Raw genomic sequence first — 18,394 nt, 5'->3', positions numbered from 1 at the left:
AAGGACCCCCACCAGGGCCCACTGCGCGAGCCCCCTACCCCGGCTCCCTTAGGGGCTGAGTCTCCGCTCACTGAGGTCTCCCTGCGAGGCGGGGATAGCTCAGCACCCCGCCCCGGGACCCGCTGCTCGTACCGCCCCGTCCTCGCGCAGGGCGGCCTCAAACCAGGACCTGCAGCTTGAGCGGGACTGACCCTGCTCGTCCCAGCCCGCCCCCCGATATGGAAGTTGGTTCAGTCCGGGGCAGGCGGTTACCGCACTCTTTTCCCTTGGTTCAACCCTTCCCCCCCACAGCTTCGAGGAAGTTGGTTGCGGCCGGGCGCTTAGCCAGGGCGGTTGTGGTCGGGCCCGACCTGTCCGCGCGCGCGCACGCAGGCGCTGACGCAGGGAGGCCGGCGCGTGCGCGCTCGGGGCTCGGCCGTTGGGGGGAGGGCGGCGCGGGGCGGCCCTGGCGCAGGGGCGGCCGTGGCTGTGGCGGTGGCTGCGCGCGGGCCGCCGATGCCGCCGCGGTGAGATGGCAGCGCCCAGCGAGGCGGCGGGCCAGCGGCAGCGCGGCGCGCACGGCTGAGGGGACGCGGCGGCGGCTGTCGAGCTGCGAGCCACGGTAGGGACATAAACAGGACGGGGCGGGACCCCATGCCCGGCCTGTCACGGGGGTGACAGCGGCTTCCTCCGCTGGGGGGAGCGGGGCAGCCGCTGCCCGGGCCGGGCCCAGCGCTGGGGCGGTGCCGGGCTGGGCTCGGGGTCGCCGTGTCAGCGAATAACCTTGTGTGCTCGGGCGGGGGAGGGGAGCCCCGGCCGCGCCCGCCGCCGCGGTGGGGCCCTGGGCCCTTACCTGGGGGGACAGGAGGTGGCAATGTGGTGACATCGCTGTTTTGCTCCCCTTAACTGGGGAGCGGGGAGTCCGCTCTGCGGGGATGTCCCCTGCAGCCTGTCATCACGGCCCCTGGAGGCACCAGGCTCTCCCGCAGTCTCGCAGTGGGGGGGTGCTCCTGCCCCTGCTCAAGTGGGAGATCTGATGATAGCTCCAGTAGTCAGGCTTTTAAATGATAAAATACCCACAGATTGCTAGAACAGGCCCCAGGTCGTTGCTTTTATTGTAAAAGGAGCCTGGCGTGGGTTCCCCCAGCGTGTGCGGGGCTGTAACTTCATTCACCACAGAAACAAGATGCGCCTCCCACTGTATGCCATCAACTAATTGCGCTGCGCTCCTAATCGCGTGCTCCACGAGCTTCGACGGCCGGCCCATGCGGATAAGAAAAAGATCATATGGATGCATGAGAGTCCTTCAGCCTTCGGACAAAGTTCTGCAGACAGTCCCAGAAGTTGTGTTCCTCTTTCCCGTGTGGGTTACTGCTTGGATAGAGGTGACCAGAAGGGCTTACTTGGGTATGAATGTAGGTTAGACACAGTGTGCTAATGCCTATTTTACTACAGCAGTTCTCAGCCAGGTGCCGTGACACCCCCAGGTGCCTTGAGATCCTTTCAAGGATGCCTTGTAATGTTAGGACTATTAGGCATGTGAACATGATTCACAAGATAAACCCAGAGATTTCAAATAGGAATCCATAGTATTAAATACATTCTGACTTGTTACGATCAAGTTTTTTGCAACAGAAGAATTACTTTATTATTTTTTTAAGTTTTAAAAAAAAAAAAAAAGGAAAAACTAAGTTGGTATTTTTTGAGCAGTGTCTTGAGTCTAAGAAGGTTGAGAACCACTAGTTTACTAGGTTGTGTTACCTTATGTTGAAAGTGGGCTAGCTAGTAAGATCTGTGATGATTTGTATGTGTGAAATAAAAATGGATGCCAGTGACCCTTTATAGTATAAAGGCTTATACTTTGTTTATGACATGAACTTTTGTAAGTGAATGAACACATTGACTAGTGGTAATTTGTTAGAACCTTTTGGAAATGTATAAATGGTAATTCTGTGACTTTTTTTTGATTAGAGAAACCAACTGGAAGACTGTTATCCTTGTATTGAGGGACTGCTGATGAAGCCAGCTAATGTGAAGTCAGCTAGACATAAACTCTGTTAATTTAGTGTTTCTGTGATTAAATGAGATTCAAGGAATGTTCACAAAATGAAAACTTAAACTATGCTTTTTGTTGTCAATGATCCCCAGATCTTAAAAAGAACCATGGAGTTCTTTTTTGGGACAAAATAAAAGAAGAGGAAGGAGTACCCGTCTGTTCCTTCCCATCTTTCATTGTGTCATGGGGCTGCCACCTGGGAATACTCGCCACGTCACTTTTCTTCTCCATCTTTACTCTTTACTTTGCAGGAAAGGACAAGATGTGTTCTCCAAGCCCTTCCTGTGTTACTTTTACTGCCCACAGCCCAGATTTGAGGTGGGAATGGGCAGTACATCCTGTCACTTCCCTTCTCTCTCTCAAACTCTATAGTAGCTAATGGCCTGAAATGAAAAAAGTTTTAGTAACTATGGATTGACAAATTAAACTGCAACTACTAAATAAAAAAGGATATCAGTTATAAATTAAGGGCAGGAACTAGCTGTTGGGTGTTGCCTTAAAAATGCAATTCTGAACACTTAGAAAACTTTTGGTTGACCAACTTGGTAAGAAGCACATCCCTCATTAAAGCTGAAGGCACACATAGGGATTTTAAGGGGTTAAGGCATAAAAAAAAAAAAAATAATAATTTCCCACATTCAAAAAAAGCTTTCCAAACTAAGTGGGGTTCTAACCTATTGGCTTTTCAACTAATGCAAATTTCATTTAAGAAATACTAGATTGTTTTTAGGTCTGCTTCAAGTTGCACCTGCAATTGGTGCAATCTTCCTGAGTTTGTATAAAGTGGCTTGAGTAGTGGGAAGGTAAATGAGTTGTGGTCTGTTTCCCTAGTTTCATTACTCATTATAAGATTCTGAATAGCAGCTATGAACTTACTAAGAATCCTGTCAGTTTCCCTGTTTTGCATTTGCTGAAAACTATGAACTGACTTTTACCAAATTGATTTTGTAAAGGATCAGATACCAATCTTAGCAGAGAGCAAAGCACATGTAGATGTCATTGAGACAAAGAGGATAAAATATGGCCTGGTGTATTAACTAAACTAGATATTATATATTTTGCTGTAATTTAGGAAGAAGGAAAATTTTGTGTGCCCCCCTCTTTTTTTGAATCTCCCACATTTTTGCTTTCTTTCTTCCTCCATACTTTTTCTTTCTTTTTTCCTCCCCTCTCCTTTTTCTCTCTACTTCTTTCTGAATCCCACCACATTTCTCATCCTATATGCTTTCCTGTTAAATATTGCAATAATTCATGTTGACTTATAAAAGGCTGCTATAGTTTCACTGTGTTGTTCACACCCCCATGTAATGGGCATCAGGATAGTTCATACCTCTTAGCCCTTATTTCAGACTATGTTCAGACTTGGATAATACTGTATCAGTTATGTACGGGTTGATGGTGTGTATGTGGGAGCAAGAGTAGAAGAGGAAGCATTCCACTGGGAGGGCTAGAAGATGACAGGTTAGATTTGTCATGTTCTGTTTTTGAAATCTTATTATAAAGCAAAGTGATATTCAAAAGGAAGACCCTCTAAAACTAGAAGAGATTGTCAAATTGCCCGAAAAAAGTAGGAAAAAAGCTTCTTTCTTTTTATCAAGGGAGAGGCTTTCCTTCCCAAACAGAGACCCATAGGAAAGAAAAACGCATGTCATCTGGAGACAGCAGTACCTTCCTCTTTCCCAGTAGGTGAAAATTTGGGCTTTCTACCAGGACTTTGCTATTGGACTTGTTAAGTGGAGTGCCTTATCTTCTCATTTCAGAGGTTCTGATACATTTCCAGAGACCTCTTTTAAGGTATTACATCATTAGAGTTTCTTTTTAAAATAACCTTCCTAAAACTTGCACATTCGTTATTTTAGAACAAATTTTTGCTTTGCTTAGGACCTCACTTAACCAGAACCAGATTTCAGTTTACCTCTGTTTCATCATAATTTATTCAAAGATCAGCACTGCAGAAATGCTTCAGTTAAAGTGAAAAGGAGAAACATTAGTATTACATATATATTCTAGGGCAAATCTTCAATCTCATATATCTATGGATAAACAATCTTTGCAGCTGGAAAGTAAGGGTAACACGACCCTTACTGTTAGTGATTATTGGCATAGGTAACCATGTGTGCAAAGGTGCTTCTGCAACCAGAATTGTGTAAGAAACAGTTTTTTATTTTTTTTTTATTTTAATTTTTTTATTCCATCTTGCTTTCATTTAAAAGCCATCATCTTATGCAAGTCCTAAAGAAATCATGATATTGTAAAAGCACCATTAAAATCATGTTGGCAGAGGTTATGAACTTATATGCTTTATGAAATATACTTTACAGAACTTATTCTTCAAATTTTATAATATTAAGGTAGTAATGATTTGAAATTTGATTGAAGAATCTTTAATCAAAAAGGTAAACGCATGCTTTCTAAACAGTGTATCTACTTTTTTCACTTCTGAATTTTGTTGTTGTTGACACTTTTTCCTTACATTGAAGTGTTAAATCCAGTCTTTCTCATCTCATCTTTTTTTGTGTTCTACTTCTGGCAACAGAGGCGGTGTACTATGATGCATTCTTTCTGAGCCATCCTTCATACCTCTTCATTTGCAAGAAATGTTAAATTTGATGCAATCAATGTGATCATGCTGATGGCCATTTACTGCTCATATCAGCTGGTACCATTTAAAACTAGGCCCTCTCCCTGGCTCATACTACTTCAGTCAAGAACTATTGCTTCAGTATGCCCAGATAGAAAATGGGATAATTTTAGTTCTTAAACTAGCTTCTTTATTATCCCTGTTTTTACCCCTCCTCTCTTGAAACCAAACCAAAACTAAAATAAAACCCCCCAAAATAGTGATTTGTCTTAAATGTACAGATTGCTGTTATATTTTAAAGAAACTTTTTACTCTGTGTGTGTCTGTGTGTACATGTGCTTGTATGTATGGTTTTTTAAAATATTTTTTTCAAATTGTTATGGAGGTGTAAAAGTAATTATTTGCAGCAAAAATCTCAAGGAAAAGACAAAAACAGGGAAGCTGGAGAAGGAAGTCCCTTTATGAAATTGCTTGGGGGAAGAGGAGGCTACTCTCCTAGACATTTCCAGCAAGCTTGAACAGCCTGAGCGAGAGATCTTTCTCTCTAAGCCAGGGTGAGTGATTATTTCAGCTGGCAGGCTACTTAAGTTTTGGTGAGCTGTCAAAGGTAGCACATGGAAAACCTTTAAGAAGATATCATTTTAACAAATTACAATTTGTTGGGTTTTTTTTATCTATATACTAAAAATCAAACTTCTGTTACAATGTATTTTAATTTTATTTCAGAAAATAATTTTTGTCCTGATTTGTATGTTTTTGAGTAGTGTATCTAGAGGTGATTGCATACTAGCTCAAAATAAAGTCTTACTCTTGTCTATTGTGTGTCTAGGGGGCATGTGGGGGTGGGAGCTGCCTGCTACTCCTGTCTGAGGCAGCCCACATCACACTCCTGCCTACTTCTGCCCCAGCTTACAGGGCTCCAGCTCCTGGCCACCATCCACCCATTTGGCTGACCACAGGTGGATTCTCATTGAGCCAAGTGCCCTAGTGGGTGGAATGTGGCTGGAAACTGGAGCCTCACATAGTGGGGCAGAGGCCATCTGGCTCTGTGTGTGGTGCCTGGCCCATGTCCTCATGGTCACTGCTGCTTCCACATGCTGCCTGCTACCTAGAGCAGCACAGCAGAGGCAGGGAGACGAGGAGCTGGTGAGGGTGGGGTAAGCGCTACCTGGGTAGCAGCAGCTGCAGTGCTGAGAAGCTGTGCATGTTAACAGGGGCTGCGGTGGTGCAGTTGGTGGGTGCAGGTTGGGAATGAAGCACTGGCTGTCCAGGGTGGGAGCATCGGGACTCAGCTCCATACAGAGTGCTGGAGGGGCAGCCGCAAGCTGAATACAATCAGTTGACAGAATAGATCTGGCCTGTGGGCTGTATTCTGCATATCCCTGTCTTAAAACATTTCTGAGAATTCAGATCAAAATCATGAGTGCTTGAGCTTTTTATGACTATAGGTATGGGGCCCAAGTGTATTCCTGTGGTGTTGCACTTTGCATGCATGCCAATGGGGAACAGTAGAGATTAATATAATTGAATAGATCTGAAATTAAATTAATTTTGCTAAGTCAGTGAGATTCACTTTTTATTAGTCTGAATTAATCCATCATTTTGGGAGAGGCAAAGGTAAATAGGAAGTATAATAAATTAGGGACCGGGGGGAAATTCAGAATTTGTTACTTTTTCAAAGTTGCATGGCATATTTAACTTTAGAGAACTGGAAGGAAATATAAGCTTTCACAGTACTTGCCCAAGCATGTTGTTTTTCTAGTTGATATAAATCAAAGTACTGGAATGTCAACAAGTTACCTCTGTTATAAATATGAGCTAAAAGTGCTAACTTGATTAAATAAACTCTTAACTTTTAAAATAAACTTTAGTTTTTGAGTAGTGGCAAGGCAGTATCTGTTCATAAGATTATCCTGATGGTTCATTAGATTATCCTGATGGTGCTGCTAATTGTCAGTGAAAGCACAGAAAAGTAAGAAAGTGAAGGAACAATCTGAACTGTCACACTTTTTCTCACCTTCTTGTATCTGTTTAGTTGTTTTTATTAACTTTAAGTTCATCTCCTAATTTCTTTATTTTTTCACATTCCTTTCTATTCTTCCTTATGTTGTCTTCCTCTGCCATGCTTTCTGTTTGTTGATACTGTTTAGCTTTGTTTGGGATGGCAAGTCTTGGAAAGATCTACTTTCTTTCAGGAGAGTAGGTAGGAAAGAGTGCTTGGTGTTCAATGCAAGGATAACAATGTTTTTTTAAGTAGGTCTTTTTAATGTAGGTCTGCTGCTAGAGAACTAATTGATTCATTTAAATTTATTTGGCCCTTAAAAAAAGTCTAATGAGAAATTTTAACAGAAGCTGTTAGAGAGTTTGTGGGATTGGAGGTAGAATTTATCATTGGTTAGAAGTTGGCTATATGACAGAAAACAGTGGCTCAATTGAAAGATGATGAAAGATTAATTTCAGAGTACTTTATGCATTCTTAGTAAGAGGAGTGAGTGGAAAAAATTAATGGCAGTGTTTTTAGAATACATAGTTGTTTAGGCTATTTGCATAAAAACCACCAAGGAATGAAAGACCTGAAAGTAGGTGAATGGACAGCATGATAGTAGGTGAATTTCCATATTGACATGTAAAAGGGAATAGACAGGGAAGAGTAATTGGAATTATTCCTGTGCTTTGTTGGGGCCAAATTAACTGTAACTATTCATGAAAAACTGCTGGTCCTCATTGTAAAGAGTAATGAAAATGTGTTTAATGTTTGGCAGTGGTTTGAAAAGCAATGTTTTGTGTGTGTACATGCACACACCTTTCTGGAAATGCACAATATTTTTATGCATTATAAGTCAGTTACATAATTTTACCTGGAATATTATTGTTTTAGTGCCTAGAAGTCCTAATCGTGGATAGGGACACACAAGTGCTATAGAAATAAAGAACAAAAATTGCTTTGGTTCAGTTTCTTTTTAATTGCAGAAGACTGGGGAATGCCTTGTGCAATATGTGACTAATTATATTAACAATAAAAGTAATTTCTATGTGAAAATATTGGCACATTTTAATTTAAAGAGAAGGGAACATGAACAAAATATAGATAACACAGTGTAATAAAGACTTACTATACCAGCCATGTCCTCTTATCCTTTCTAAATATAATTAAACACATTGAAAAGCAGCATAACTAAGCTGATAGGGAAAAATGTGCTGCATAAAACTATTACTGAGATTGATAAGTCTAGTAGGATTCAAAATAAGGTTTGGACTTCTCTACAGATAATGAGAATTTGTAGTTAAGTAACAATAGAATAAAAAAAATCAGGAATGCTAGTCCTTATACTTCAAGGCTAAACTAACACCACATGGGATGAGGGAGAATCATTTCCTACAGGTAGGTTATTCTTGGGTCACAAACAGACATTATTGCATTTATTCTGAGAGAAAAGTCAAGTGTTTGAGGAATTTCTTGCAAAAGAGAACTGACTTTTTTGCAAGAACTTAGATGGGACACCTATGAGGAAGATCTCCCTCCTCCTGATCTAACTTGAATGGCTGTATGTACCTCTTGAGTGTGGAGGACACCCACAGTCTTTGCTTTCCCTCCCTCCAAGGGATAGCAAAGCTTGTAGGATGGCAAACCAAGGCCAGGTCTTGTTCCTGGCCTCCTGGGCTTTACCATGCTAACTCCACTGCCTACTGAGTGATATGGATGGGAATATCAAAGTCCATAAGGCTGGGAACCAAGGCCAGGGAAACTGTCTCTGCCCTGGTTGTCAGTCCTTTAGGCTTAAAAAACTAAGTGTTCTACTCAGCTGGGTGGGACATGCAGAGATTTAAAGCTGAGGAACTCAGGGCCAGGACTTGGGGTCAGGAAGGCCTACTTCTTGTGTGTCTGGCTTTAAACCACCCCATGTTAAGTCTATCTGGGCTGTACGCAAATCTATTTAAAACCTAGGGAACTACCTGTTGACATCCTGCCCTCTTTCCAGGCAAGGGAGCAGACAGGTTCTCAAGTAACAGGCTTCCCTGGTTGGTGTGGGGGAGAAGGGGAGATCATGGAGCAGCCCTCTCATGTCCTCTCTCTGGAGAGTTCTTCAGCTTCGTAGGTCTCTAGCCAGGGGGCTGCAATGTACCAGCTCCCAAATTGTTTTTCTGCCTAAAGGGAGCACCTGTTGGTGTCTAGAATTGGCCACTACAGGGTTTCTTGGATTTCGTTGGAGGTACCTGATACTGGATGCTGTCAGACAGCATTGACAATCTGATCTATTATGTATGAATCTACTATACTGATTCCGGTAGGTCAGTTATTTAAAAAAGAATAATTGTTCTTGAAACTGAGGTCAGTAACAAAGTTTATCTTAAAGCTGTGCAAATTCACAACTACATTTAATTTTGGTTCCTCTTACATTTCAGCAGAAAAACAAAAATTTAAGTGAAAACACTCTTTTCAGGAAGGAAATGTAAAAATAAAAATCTTCTGTCTTGGAAAACATAACAGGATATTGTTTCTTCGAGTACCTTGTTTTCCTGTTAGATCAGAGGCTGTTACAGGAGGAGTACTAGTGCCTCTATGGTTGAGATTATGATTGCTTGAAAGGACTCAGGAGTCTACATCAGTGTTCAGAGTCTTTACACTGGCAGGTCCAGGACTATGCTGTACTCCAGCTGGAGTGGGTAGGACCCATGTTGCATGTGTTAGGGTCTGTGGGCACTAGATGCAGTTCAGGTTCCTGCCTGGTTGGAGCAAGTGCCATGTGCAGCACAGATACCAGAGTGGCTAGAACGTGAGGCCGTGTGTCCTGTCCTGCCTCATCTTTGATACCCCTCACATAGGAAACTGTCTCAGGTTGACTTATTACAGATGGGGCTGGAGTTAACCTATTTTTGCAGATTTTGTGGTAGTTTCGTCTTGGGGGTTTTCGTCTTGGAAGTTTCTCACCTAAGCAATGAGCTGCTTTTGATGTTTTCAGAATCTAGTTTTTTGTTGGAGAGCTAAAAACTCCTGAAGCGCATGCATCTCTGGAGTGCATATGAACTTCATATACTCAGTGAATATTAGAACCAATTTACAGTACTGTACATACTTTTTTTTAAAGCAATTGCAGTACCAAAGTGTGATTAATATATTATAAATTCTGTAGTATTAGGAGCAAGGGGTGCATCATTGTGAACCAAAATGTATCCACTGAGTGCTCTGTTACAGAACAAGTGCTTTCCCAAAGAGCTTCCAGGTTAAAGGAAACAACCACTAGATAAAGAGAGTAGAGGGAAAGTATACTGGAACAACACCGTTAAATCTACTACCTGAATACCTGGATTTTCTCTTGGTCTTCTTGCTGTTGCAGAAACTCCAGTTTCTGCATGGGGTCTTCAAAATCATAGTTTCCTCCTTGGCAGAGAAAAGAGGGTTTTAGGACCAGTAGCGGTGGTGCTCAGCTCCTGGACTGTGCAACTACATGAAAGCCCTGAGCTCACTGGAATGTCAGCATGGGTGAATGTTACTGCTTGTCATACTCTCCTTTCACCTGTTACTTAATTCAGTATTAGGGGAAAGGAGGGGAGGAGTGGCAGGAGCTTTCACCCGCATTGACATGCTGGTGATGGGCTGTTTGCACAGGCTTTGTGGGCTGCATCTGGCCTATGGGCTGAGGTTAAGCACCACTGTACAGGTTACATTAAAGAAATGCTTATTAAAATTCATTAATGTTTTATTTTATTTATGTAGAAGCTTGCTTTTTACTCAGTATATCATGTTTGATTAGACTAAGACTGCCAGATCCTATTTTGTTATTTAAAGGCGGCTGAATGCGGAACTGGGGGGAGGGAGGGGAAGAGGCGGGGCGAGCAGCCAAATGTGGGGTGGTGGCAGCCACTGTGGGCAAGCTTCCCTCATGTCCAGCCGGGCGGGCGGCACCTGCATGGCAGTGCAGGATGGTGCGTGGTGGGTCTCTGTCCCCACCCATTTGCCCGCATGTACCCCTTAGGGCCTTCTCAAGTACCCCTGGGGGTATGCATACCTCTGGCTGACCACCCCTGCTCTGTAGGTTATTGCTAGGATCCAGAATGACCTAGATGAATTGGAGAAATGGTCTAAAGTCAATTAGATGAAATTCAACAAGGACAAGTGCAAAATCCTACACTTAGGGTAAATAATTGCATCTATAAATACTGAGTAGGCTGCTGTACTGCAGAGAGACCTTAGGGGCTTATAGTGAAACATAAGCTGTGTATGAGCCAACAGTGCTCTTGTTGGAAAAAAAAAAGCCACCAACATACTAGGTTGTATTAATGAGTGCCACTTACAAATCAAGGGAAGCGATTCTTCTGCTCTATTCAGCCCTGGTGAGGCCTCTTACCTGGAGTACTGTACTGTTTCCAGTGTTGGACCCTGCAGCTGAAGAAATATGTGGACAGGTTGGAAAGAGCCCAGCTGAGAGTGGGTGGAGGAGGGTGGGGGGGAAAGAAGTTGCTCAAACCTCTAATCATGACTTATGAGGACAGGCTGAAAGAATTTGTGTTATTTAGTTTGGAGAAGAGAAGAAAAAGGGGGGTGGGTGGGGAGAGGATTTGAGAACAGTCTTCAAATACCTGAAGGATGATTAGAAAGAAGATGGGCCAGATCTGGCCTGTGAGACTCCCCGTAGGTCCAGAAATTTAGTGATGGGTGAACAGTGGCAATTAATACTTTACCACTGATCCCCACTGCCAAATTTCCAAGCTCATTCTGGCTGGATCAGGCCATGGTGGTCCTGCTAGACAGGCCTGTGTGGCGCTTTGGTTGTACCAGCATCACATGAAGGATTGGGCCCATGGACAGACCTGGAGTTGATCATAACAGTTCTCTGTGGCTGTAAGGGACAGGACTAGGAGCAATGGCCTCAAACTACAGCAGAGGAAATTTAAGTTCTGACTACAAGAATGGTCAAGCATTGGACCAGACTGCTTAGAGAAACTGTAGAATCTCTCTCCTTGAAAATTTCAAGAGCAGGTTAAATAGACATGGACTACAATGGTTTAGCCGTGGATGATCCTGCCTTGCATAGGGGGAAAGACTAGATGATCTCGTGATGTCTTCCAGCACAATGATCCGGTAAACATACCTGAGTGTCTTACAAGCAGTTCCACTTAAAGCAAACAAACCAAAAGGAGAGAGAGGAAAAGAGTGAATACCAAGCTTTCAATGCAAAACATGCAGATCAAAAAACCAAAGTTAGGTTGTTTGTTCAGCATGGACTTTGTGCTGTTGCATGTGTGCATTATGGTATGCACATTGAGCTTGTGGTTACTTACTGTTTTTCTACAGAATCCTTGCTTCATTCAGTGTACAGATTAAAAGGAAGAGTTGTGATTAATTTGTTTATTTTTTCACTACTGCTGAGGATAGATTGACTTTAAATGAACTGATTTAAAGGCAAATGTGCCAGACGAATGATAACATTTTTAAATCTTACCCCCCATCTTCTCTTCTCAGAAAATAGGAAATAGCAACTTTTAAAGGATTGATTTTAAACTTTGTTTTGCATTTTTCATTTTTATTTTCCTATAGCAGGATTCATTTTAACGGTGCTTATAACTGTTAAAGCATGTTAATTTGCAGCAAAGCATAATCTTTATTTAGCGTGTGTGTGTGTGTGGTGCTGGGTGTAGGCAGGCAGTGCAGGACTGGCCCCACACTGTTCTTCTTCCCCAGAGCCAAAATAATGAGTATCTCTGCACCAGTGAATGAAGTTTCATTTATTTCATTCTTTTCCATCAGTCCTTCTGGTGGCAAGGATACCAGAAGGACTTTTGTGGTATGAAGTTTAAAGGGAGACATGGTTGATCCAAGAGCTTCATAGTAGTCCAGACAAGCGCATTTCTTGACGTAACTTGCATGTATGTAGCCAAAACTAATCCTATTTAAGAGGATTGTTTGGTCTCAGATAATCTATTAAAACAAGCCACCTTACTTTAGCCTTGGAGACTTTTCCTTGACAGCTTGACTCCTGATGGGAAAGCGCTTTATTGTTGTTATATCTTCAAACAGATTGTTCAAGTTTCTTTGAAACATTCAGTATAAGGTTTTGCGAAATATACATGAGAGAGTTCTGGTATGTGGTGAATGCTGACCCACCCAGAATTGTTTTTATTATTGCATAAACTTAAAATGCTGGTTTTCATATTCAGCTTAAGATAGAAATTTTGATTTGGTCCCTATTATGTACAGGTTCTTGCGTGGGTGACTGGTGCCTCTTGAGTCAGGGGGGCACCAGCCAGTAAGCAACCGGGGTGGGGTCCCCCCATGGCTGATCTCACTGACCTGGGAAGGCGGGGTGTCCCCTGTGGCCAGTCTCACTGGCCGGGGGTGGGGAGGGGCGGTCCACCACGGCTGATCTCACTAACTAAAAAGTGGTTGCGGTGCTTCCAAAAATTGCTGTGGGACTTCCGGAAGTGGCAGCCACTTCTGCTGGCGGCCCCACTCCCTGGCCAGCACTGGCGCTCCTGCCTGCCCCCCCATGCCCATTGCCTAAACAGTGAGTGCGTCCGTCAGGGGGTGCATGTGCACCCACGTGCACCTCCTACGTGTTGCCACTAGGTTCTTGATATGAGAGAGCCAAAACTCTTCCACTACAGGTAGGAATTTTTTCTGATTAATATTTTAAAGAAATATAGGTATTCCTCCTTTCTAGAAGGAATATGGCTAAAGCTAAACTGTGATGTATTCAGCTCACAGGAAAAACTACATCTGTCTTTGCTGGTGGCAGTATTAAGTCAAATAATAGTACTAAAAAGGTATCAGAAATCAAACTGGCAGGCTAGTACTTCTCTCTAAGGATAAAACTTTTTAGTGCTGACAGTTGGTGGGAGAAGCTTTCAAGTAAAGCATTAGATTTCATTGGGATTCTGAGAGTTTCTACAACATGGGAGGGATGCCAATTAAAAAAAAAACCCCCTCTTAGATTCTGAATTTAGTACTTTATCTTCTTCTGTACATTTTAGAGTGAAAAGATTCAGCCCCTTCAATACTGACCCCTTGTTTGATCACAGAAAGCTTCGGCCAGAAGGGCCACGGCTTCCTTTGGAATGTAGTAGATTAAAAAGCTGCCATTGCATTGAGCCAAATACAGTTGGTTTGTTTCCGTTGATGGTGAAATTGTCTGCATCCTCTGTTTCTTTCTTGGCTATGCTGTTTGTGAAGAATGTGGGTAAAGTGCAAAATATCTATTTCCTCATTTTACCAACGTTTTCAGTTTGTTTTATACTAGGGGTGTCAAACTTACCTGGCTCCACAACTCGTATGTGGGTTGCTGGCCTAGCTTGTGGGCTGGATCAGGACCACACACGAGCCAGAGCGCAAGGCTGGTCTAGCAGGGTGTTGAATACAGCGCACACCGCACAGTAGCTCCCAGTGCTGTGTGTAGCATGTGTAGTCACTCCAGCCCCACGCACCACATGCAGAATGTGCCAGCTCCACTACGGGGGAGTGGGGGGTGCCCATGTGCTAGAACCAGTGCACAGGGCCAGTTCAGTGGGGTGCTGCATGTAGTGTGTGCCCTGTGCCAGCCCTGCATGCAGCATACAGCACAAGGTCTGTAACAGGGCCTGTGCATGCTGTGCACACTGAGAGATGCTGAAACAGCTAAAAGCTCAGCAGGTAAATGAGGGCTGGCCTGAGGCCCTGCATCGTGGATCTGGCATGTCCTGATTTGGACTAGTACAGAGCCAGCACTCAGGACTGGTTGGTGTAGGCACTGCATGCAGCCCGCACCCTGGACTGGCCCCTTGTGCTGTGTGCAGCACCCCTGGTGCTGGGTCAAGCCTGCATTCTAGATGGGTGCCACAGTCTGGATCATAGGGTTCCGTGGGCTAGAGAATCTGGTCCACGGGCTGGATGTTGGACACCCTTGTTTTATACTGATTCCACTAGCACAAGCTACTGGATAGCTTTTCCTGAATGTTGTTTTAAGTGTTATGATAGTCATTTAAGTGTTCTGGTTTTTGTCTTTTATTGTCATGCTGTCCCTACTTTTCTCAGTATCTATTCTTGTGCTTTGTTGGGAAGAGGTAGCTTTAGTTCTCTCCTTTTTTGAGCTAGTTTTGGCCCTTCAAAGTCCTAATTTTTGAGATCATAATTCCAGCTATTAGAACAGTGGTGAATATATCAGTAGCCAGAAGTACAGTAACTCAGAAAATAGTTCTGGCCAAATGTACGCGATCATATATATACACTTTTTTGTCTGCAGCGCCCTGTTGGGTCTGCCTCAGAAGGCAGCTTCTTATGTTTTGCTTTTTTCATAGGAGTGACTAATGGCTAGAATTTGGCCTACTCCAGGGGAGCGTGCCTCAGGCTTTCAGTGGCATCCTCACAGAAGTGAGACTCTGATACATATGGAACAAGAATTCAAGAAGTAGCCTGGCAAGATTTCTTAAGCTGCATGGACCCTTAAAGAGGCTTTTCTTCATTCACCCTCACCTGCAGTTGCTACAGTTTCCAATTGAAAATGAGTGCATTATGTACAGTTTATATTGTATGTTGGATCTTTATTCTAAGCCTAATTTCTTTCTATATTGAACCTCTCTTCCATGCTAGCCTGGCCTTGGGGGCACTAGCTAAGGAGAAATATGATAAAATTCAAGCTTTTGTTCATCAGAACAACACCTCTAATAGCAGCCTTGAAATTAACAGAAGTTATCATTGGTAAGCAATTCTTCATGGACATTTACATTATAATCAGCCTTAATAAGGTGTGAAGACTTAAGCCAGAGACCTACTTTGAGTAACAGTGTAATCTGAATAGTTAATTATGGCGAAAAAAGTGGAAGACTCTTCCTACACAAAAATGCAGGCATGCTTAAATCAGTTTAGGCAGCCTTTAAAAGTCAAGCAGTTGGTTCTGTTTGCATTTAAATAACCTTGCCTTACCTTTGGGCATCTTGAGTGACTTACAGTATAGCTTTTTAAGACTAAACCTTTGCTGTCAGACTTACCAGGTTATCTGAGCTATATTTGGGGTGGAGAACTCAGATGAGATTAGGGAAAATAAGTTCTCCACTAGTCTTAGTATCAGTTTACTGTTTCTGAACTGCAGAGTAGTGGTCCTATTCTACTTACTGAGGTTTCAGCCATTTATGTGCAAGTGACATCTAACCCTCTGACTTACCTCGTCTACTGAAGTAGATGTCAACCATGTGAATATATAGTGAGACCAGTTTTCAACTTGAACCATTCATATATCACAAGCTGAATGTGGGGAAAAGGGGAGCTAAATCAGCAAGTCTTTTAAAAGATTGTTATATGGTTCTTTCTATGAACAAACCTTTGTAAAATAGTCCAGCAGCAAAACAGATTATTTTTCCTTGAATTGACATTCAAATTCTCAAGAGTATACAATACCTAGGCTGGGTCTCTAGGAGTATGTCCTTTCTCTTTTTCCCTTGGATGTGGCATATTAAGTTAACTTAAATCTCAATTGATCCAGGTTCCAAGGATTTACCACACTAATTTGAATATAAAGATGTCCACCGTGAATTTCACCAGAGCTCTAATCACCGAGTCCCCTCAATTTGAGAATCGCACAACCAAGACATCTCAAGCCAATCAGTCTGGCCATCTTAACCTGAGAAGATCTTTAGTGTTATTATGAGTGCACATGTGATTCAATGCACCAGTTTGCAGCCAAAAACCGTGTCCATGTTTTCTGCAATATCACCAGCACCTTTGGAATTTGACTTCTGTCACCGCTTAAGTCTAGCATTTTTCTTGCATACTGGCACTGCCTCATGGTCCAAAGAGGCCATCAATACCCTCTTTTTCCTTGCATTTCATTACTGAATATATACAACCAGTGAGCTCAAAAGTTAGCTGGTATCCCACTTTGAACTAAGTAGAACTTTAGTAGGACTAAGAAGCATCAGTTCAGAGAAAAGAACATTACAAATTAAATGAATGCCAGTGGAACTAGGATAGGAGACATGTTTGCTAGACTTCAGATATGAGTGGCATACAGAGGACTTTTGAAATTGGAAGAAAGAAACTTTTTCCCCCTTAAACATATTTCATTTATGAAATTAAACAAGTGTTTGGGTAGAGAAGAAAAAATATTAAACTCATTGTTCCTATGGAGTTTTTCAGTGTTTGCACCCTTGAGATTAGATGCAGTACTGTTTTCTGTCATTGGCCGTGGCAGTCCCTTGAATCAAGGATGATCTCTACCATGGCTCATTGATGGAACTTGAGGTGACTTAAGAGTCCAGGGTCCTTGAGCCACAGACACAGAAGTTGCAGGTTTCTCTGCAGGGGAGAGTTGGCCACAGGCCAAGATTTCGCTTCTTTTCCTTCCTTCGCTCTTCTCTGCTTTGAGGGCAAGATGCTTTATCTCAAAATGGGCTGCTGCTTGGTTGAGATTATGGCACCATTGGAATTGGTTGGCAGCCAACTCCTCCCAGCTCTTGATGTCTGCACCTGTTTTCTTCAGATATACCTTCAGTGTGTCATTGTAGTGTTTTCTCTGGCTATTACTAAGCTGGGAGTAGAGTACTTGCTTTGGGAGTTGAGCAGGGTGGATAAAAATCAACATTTTTTAAAAATGTTAAAAATGATTTTTTAAAATTTAAATCAGAATTTTTAAATTTAATCTTTAATCTTTAAAAAGAATGCTGATTTTTTTTGAAAAAATAAACCTAAATAAAGTTAGTTTTAATTTAAGACATGTTAAAGCTCAAAGATATCATGGCATAGGAATTATAACTTCTAATTGTATACTATTTGAGACAATATATTCGTGTAACCTTTTTAGAAAAGTTTTATAAGTAGGTCACAACAGGCCATGGACTATATTAGGAGCCCAGTCTTATGGGGTTCCCAGAGGCTTCTTTATAGATTAGTAAAGATTAAAGAAAGCCACTCTCCCCAATGGAACTCAGTGCTCAGTCTAGAAGATCCCATTAAGCTTCTCTGTGATGCTTAGTTTCAGTTCTCAGACTGGATTTGTGTTTCCAGAGATAACATCCTTGTTAACAGCAGTATATGGAGATGAGAGATAATAGATCTAATTACGTACCCATGAGACCTCTTGTCTCTCTGCACGTTTATGTACAGAGTCAAGCCCTTACCTCTCTCTAAAAGTGCAGTTTCAAGAAGTTGAATGAATAAAGGATATCAAGCAACAAGAATGCAGGCTTTGTAGAAAAGGGTGATTAAATTGAGGCTTTCTGACCAGTGATTAAAACAGTGATTTAAATCAAGTTAGATTTAAATCAAATCTAAATCAATCTAGATTTAAATCAAATCCAGCTTGGAGTTGAAAGTCAGGCATTCATGTGTTGTGTCGGTTCAACAAAGTTGGTGCTTGAGGATCACTGACTCAATGTTGGTAACATTAAGAGGCACATGCGCACTTGTACTGGATCTCCTCATCACTATTCATCCTCTCAAAGAGGTGGCTATTCAGGTAAGGGAAGTGCTCAACTACCTCCAGGGTTTTTCCCTCAATAGTAATTTGGGGAGAGGGTTCACATTTATGGCCCGGGGCAGGCTGGTGGAGCACTTCAGTCTTCTCAATGTTGAGATAAATAGAGGAGTTTGGTAGACTTTTCTGAAAAGATACAATACAGCAGGGGTAGGCAATGTTTTTTGGCCAGAGTGCTGAAAAAACCACAATGTCTACCTTGGAATGTGCCGGAGTGTCAACATGCCAGAGCCTGGAGCAGCTGTTTGCAGCCTCCCAGCTGCAGCTGGCCCACGGAGCCTGGTCTGCTTGCAGCAGGGCTTGCAGCCTCCCAGCTGCCTGCTGGGAGCAGCCTGGGCT

At 42.6% G+C, this 18,394-nt stretch overlaps 1 protein-coding gene across 7 annotated transcripts in view; it reads left to right on the top strand.

Moving 5' to 3' along the window:
* The first annotated feature begins 437 nt into the window (after window positions 1–437).
* Window positions 438–18,394, top strand: part of WWP1 (WW domain containing E3 ubiquitin protein ligase 1) — a 99,823-nt gene continuing 81,866 nt past the window's right edge. For 2 of the 7 annotated variants that reach the window (XM_059723913.1, XM_059723912.1), the window contains exons 1-2: window positions 438–601; window positions 1,127–1,364. In XM_059723913.1, the coding sequence (XP_059579896.1) occupies window positions 1,182–1,364 (183 nt within the window). In that variant the 5' untranslated portion in view covers window positions 438–601; window positions 1,127–1,181. The other 5 variants (XM_059723914.1, XM_059723916.1, XM_059723917.1 and 2 more) reach the window with 5 other exon arrangements.

The sequence above is a fragment of the Alligator mississippiensis genome, chromosome 3, assembly GCF_030867095.1.
Source record: "Alligator mississippiensis isolate rAllMis1 chromosome 3, rAllMis1, whole genome shotgun sequence".
Lineage (NCBI taxonomy): Eukaryota > Metazoa > Chordata > Crocodylia > Alligatoridae > Alligator > Alligator mississippiensis.
This window is presented reverse-complemented; position numbering and strand designations above follow the sequence as displayed.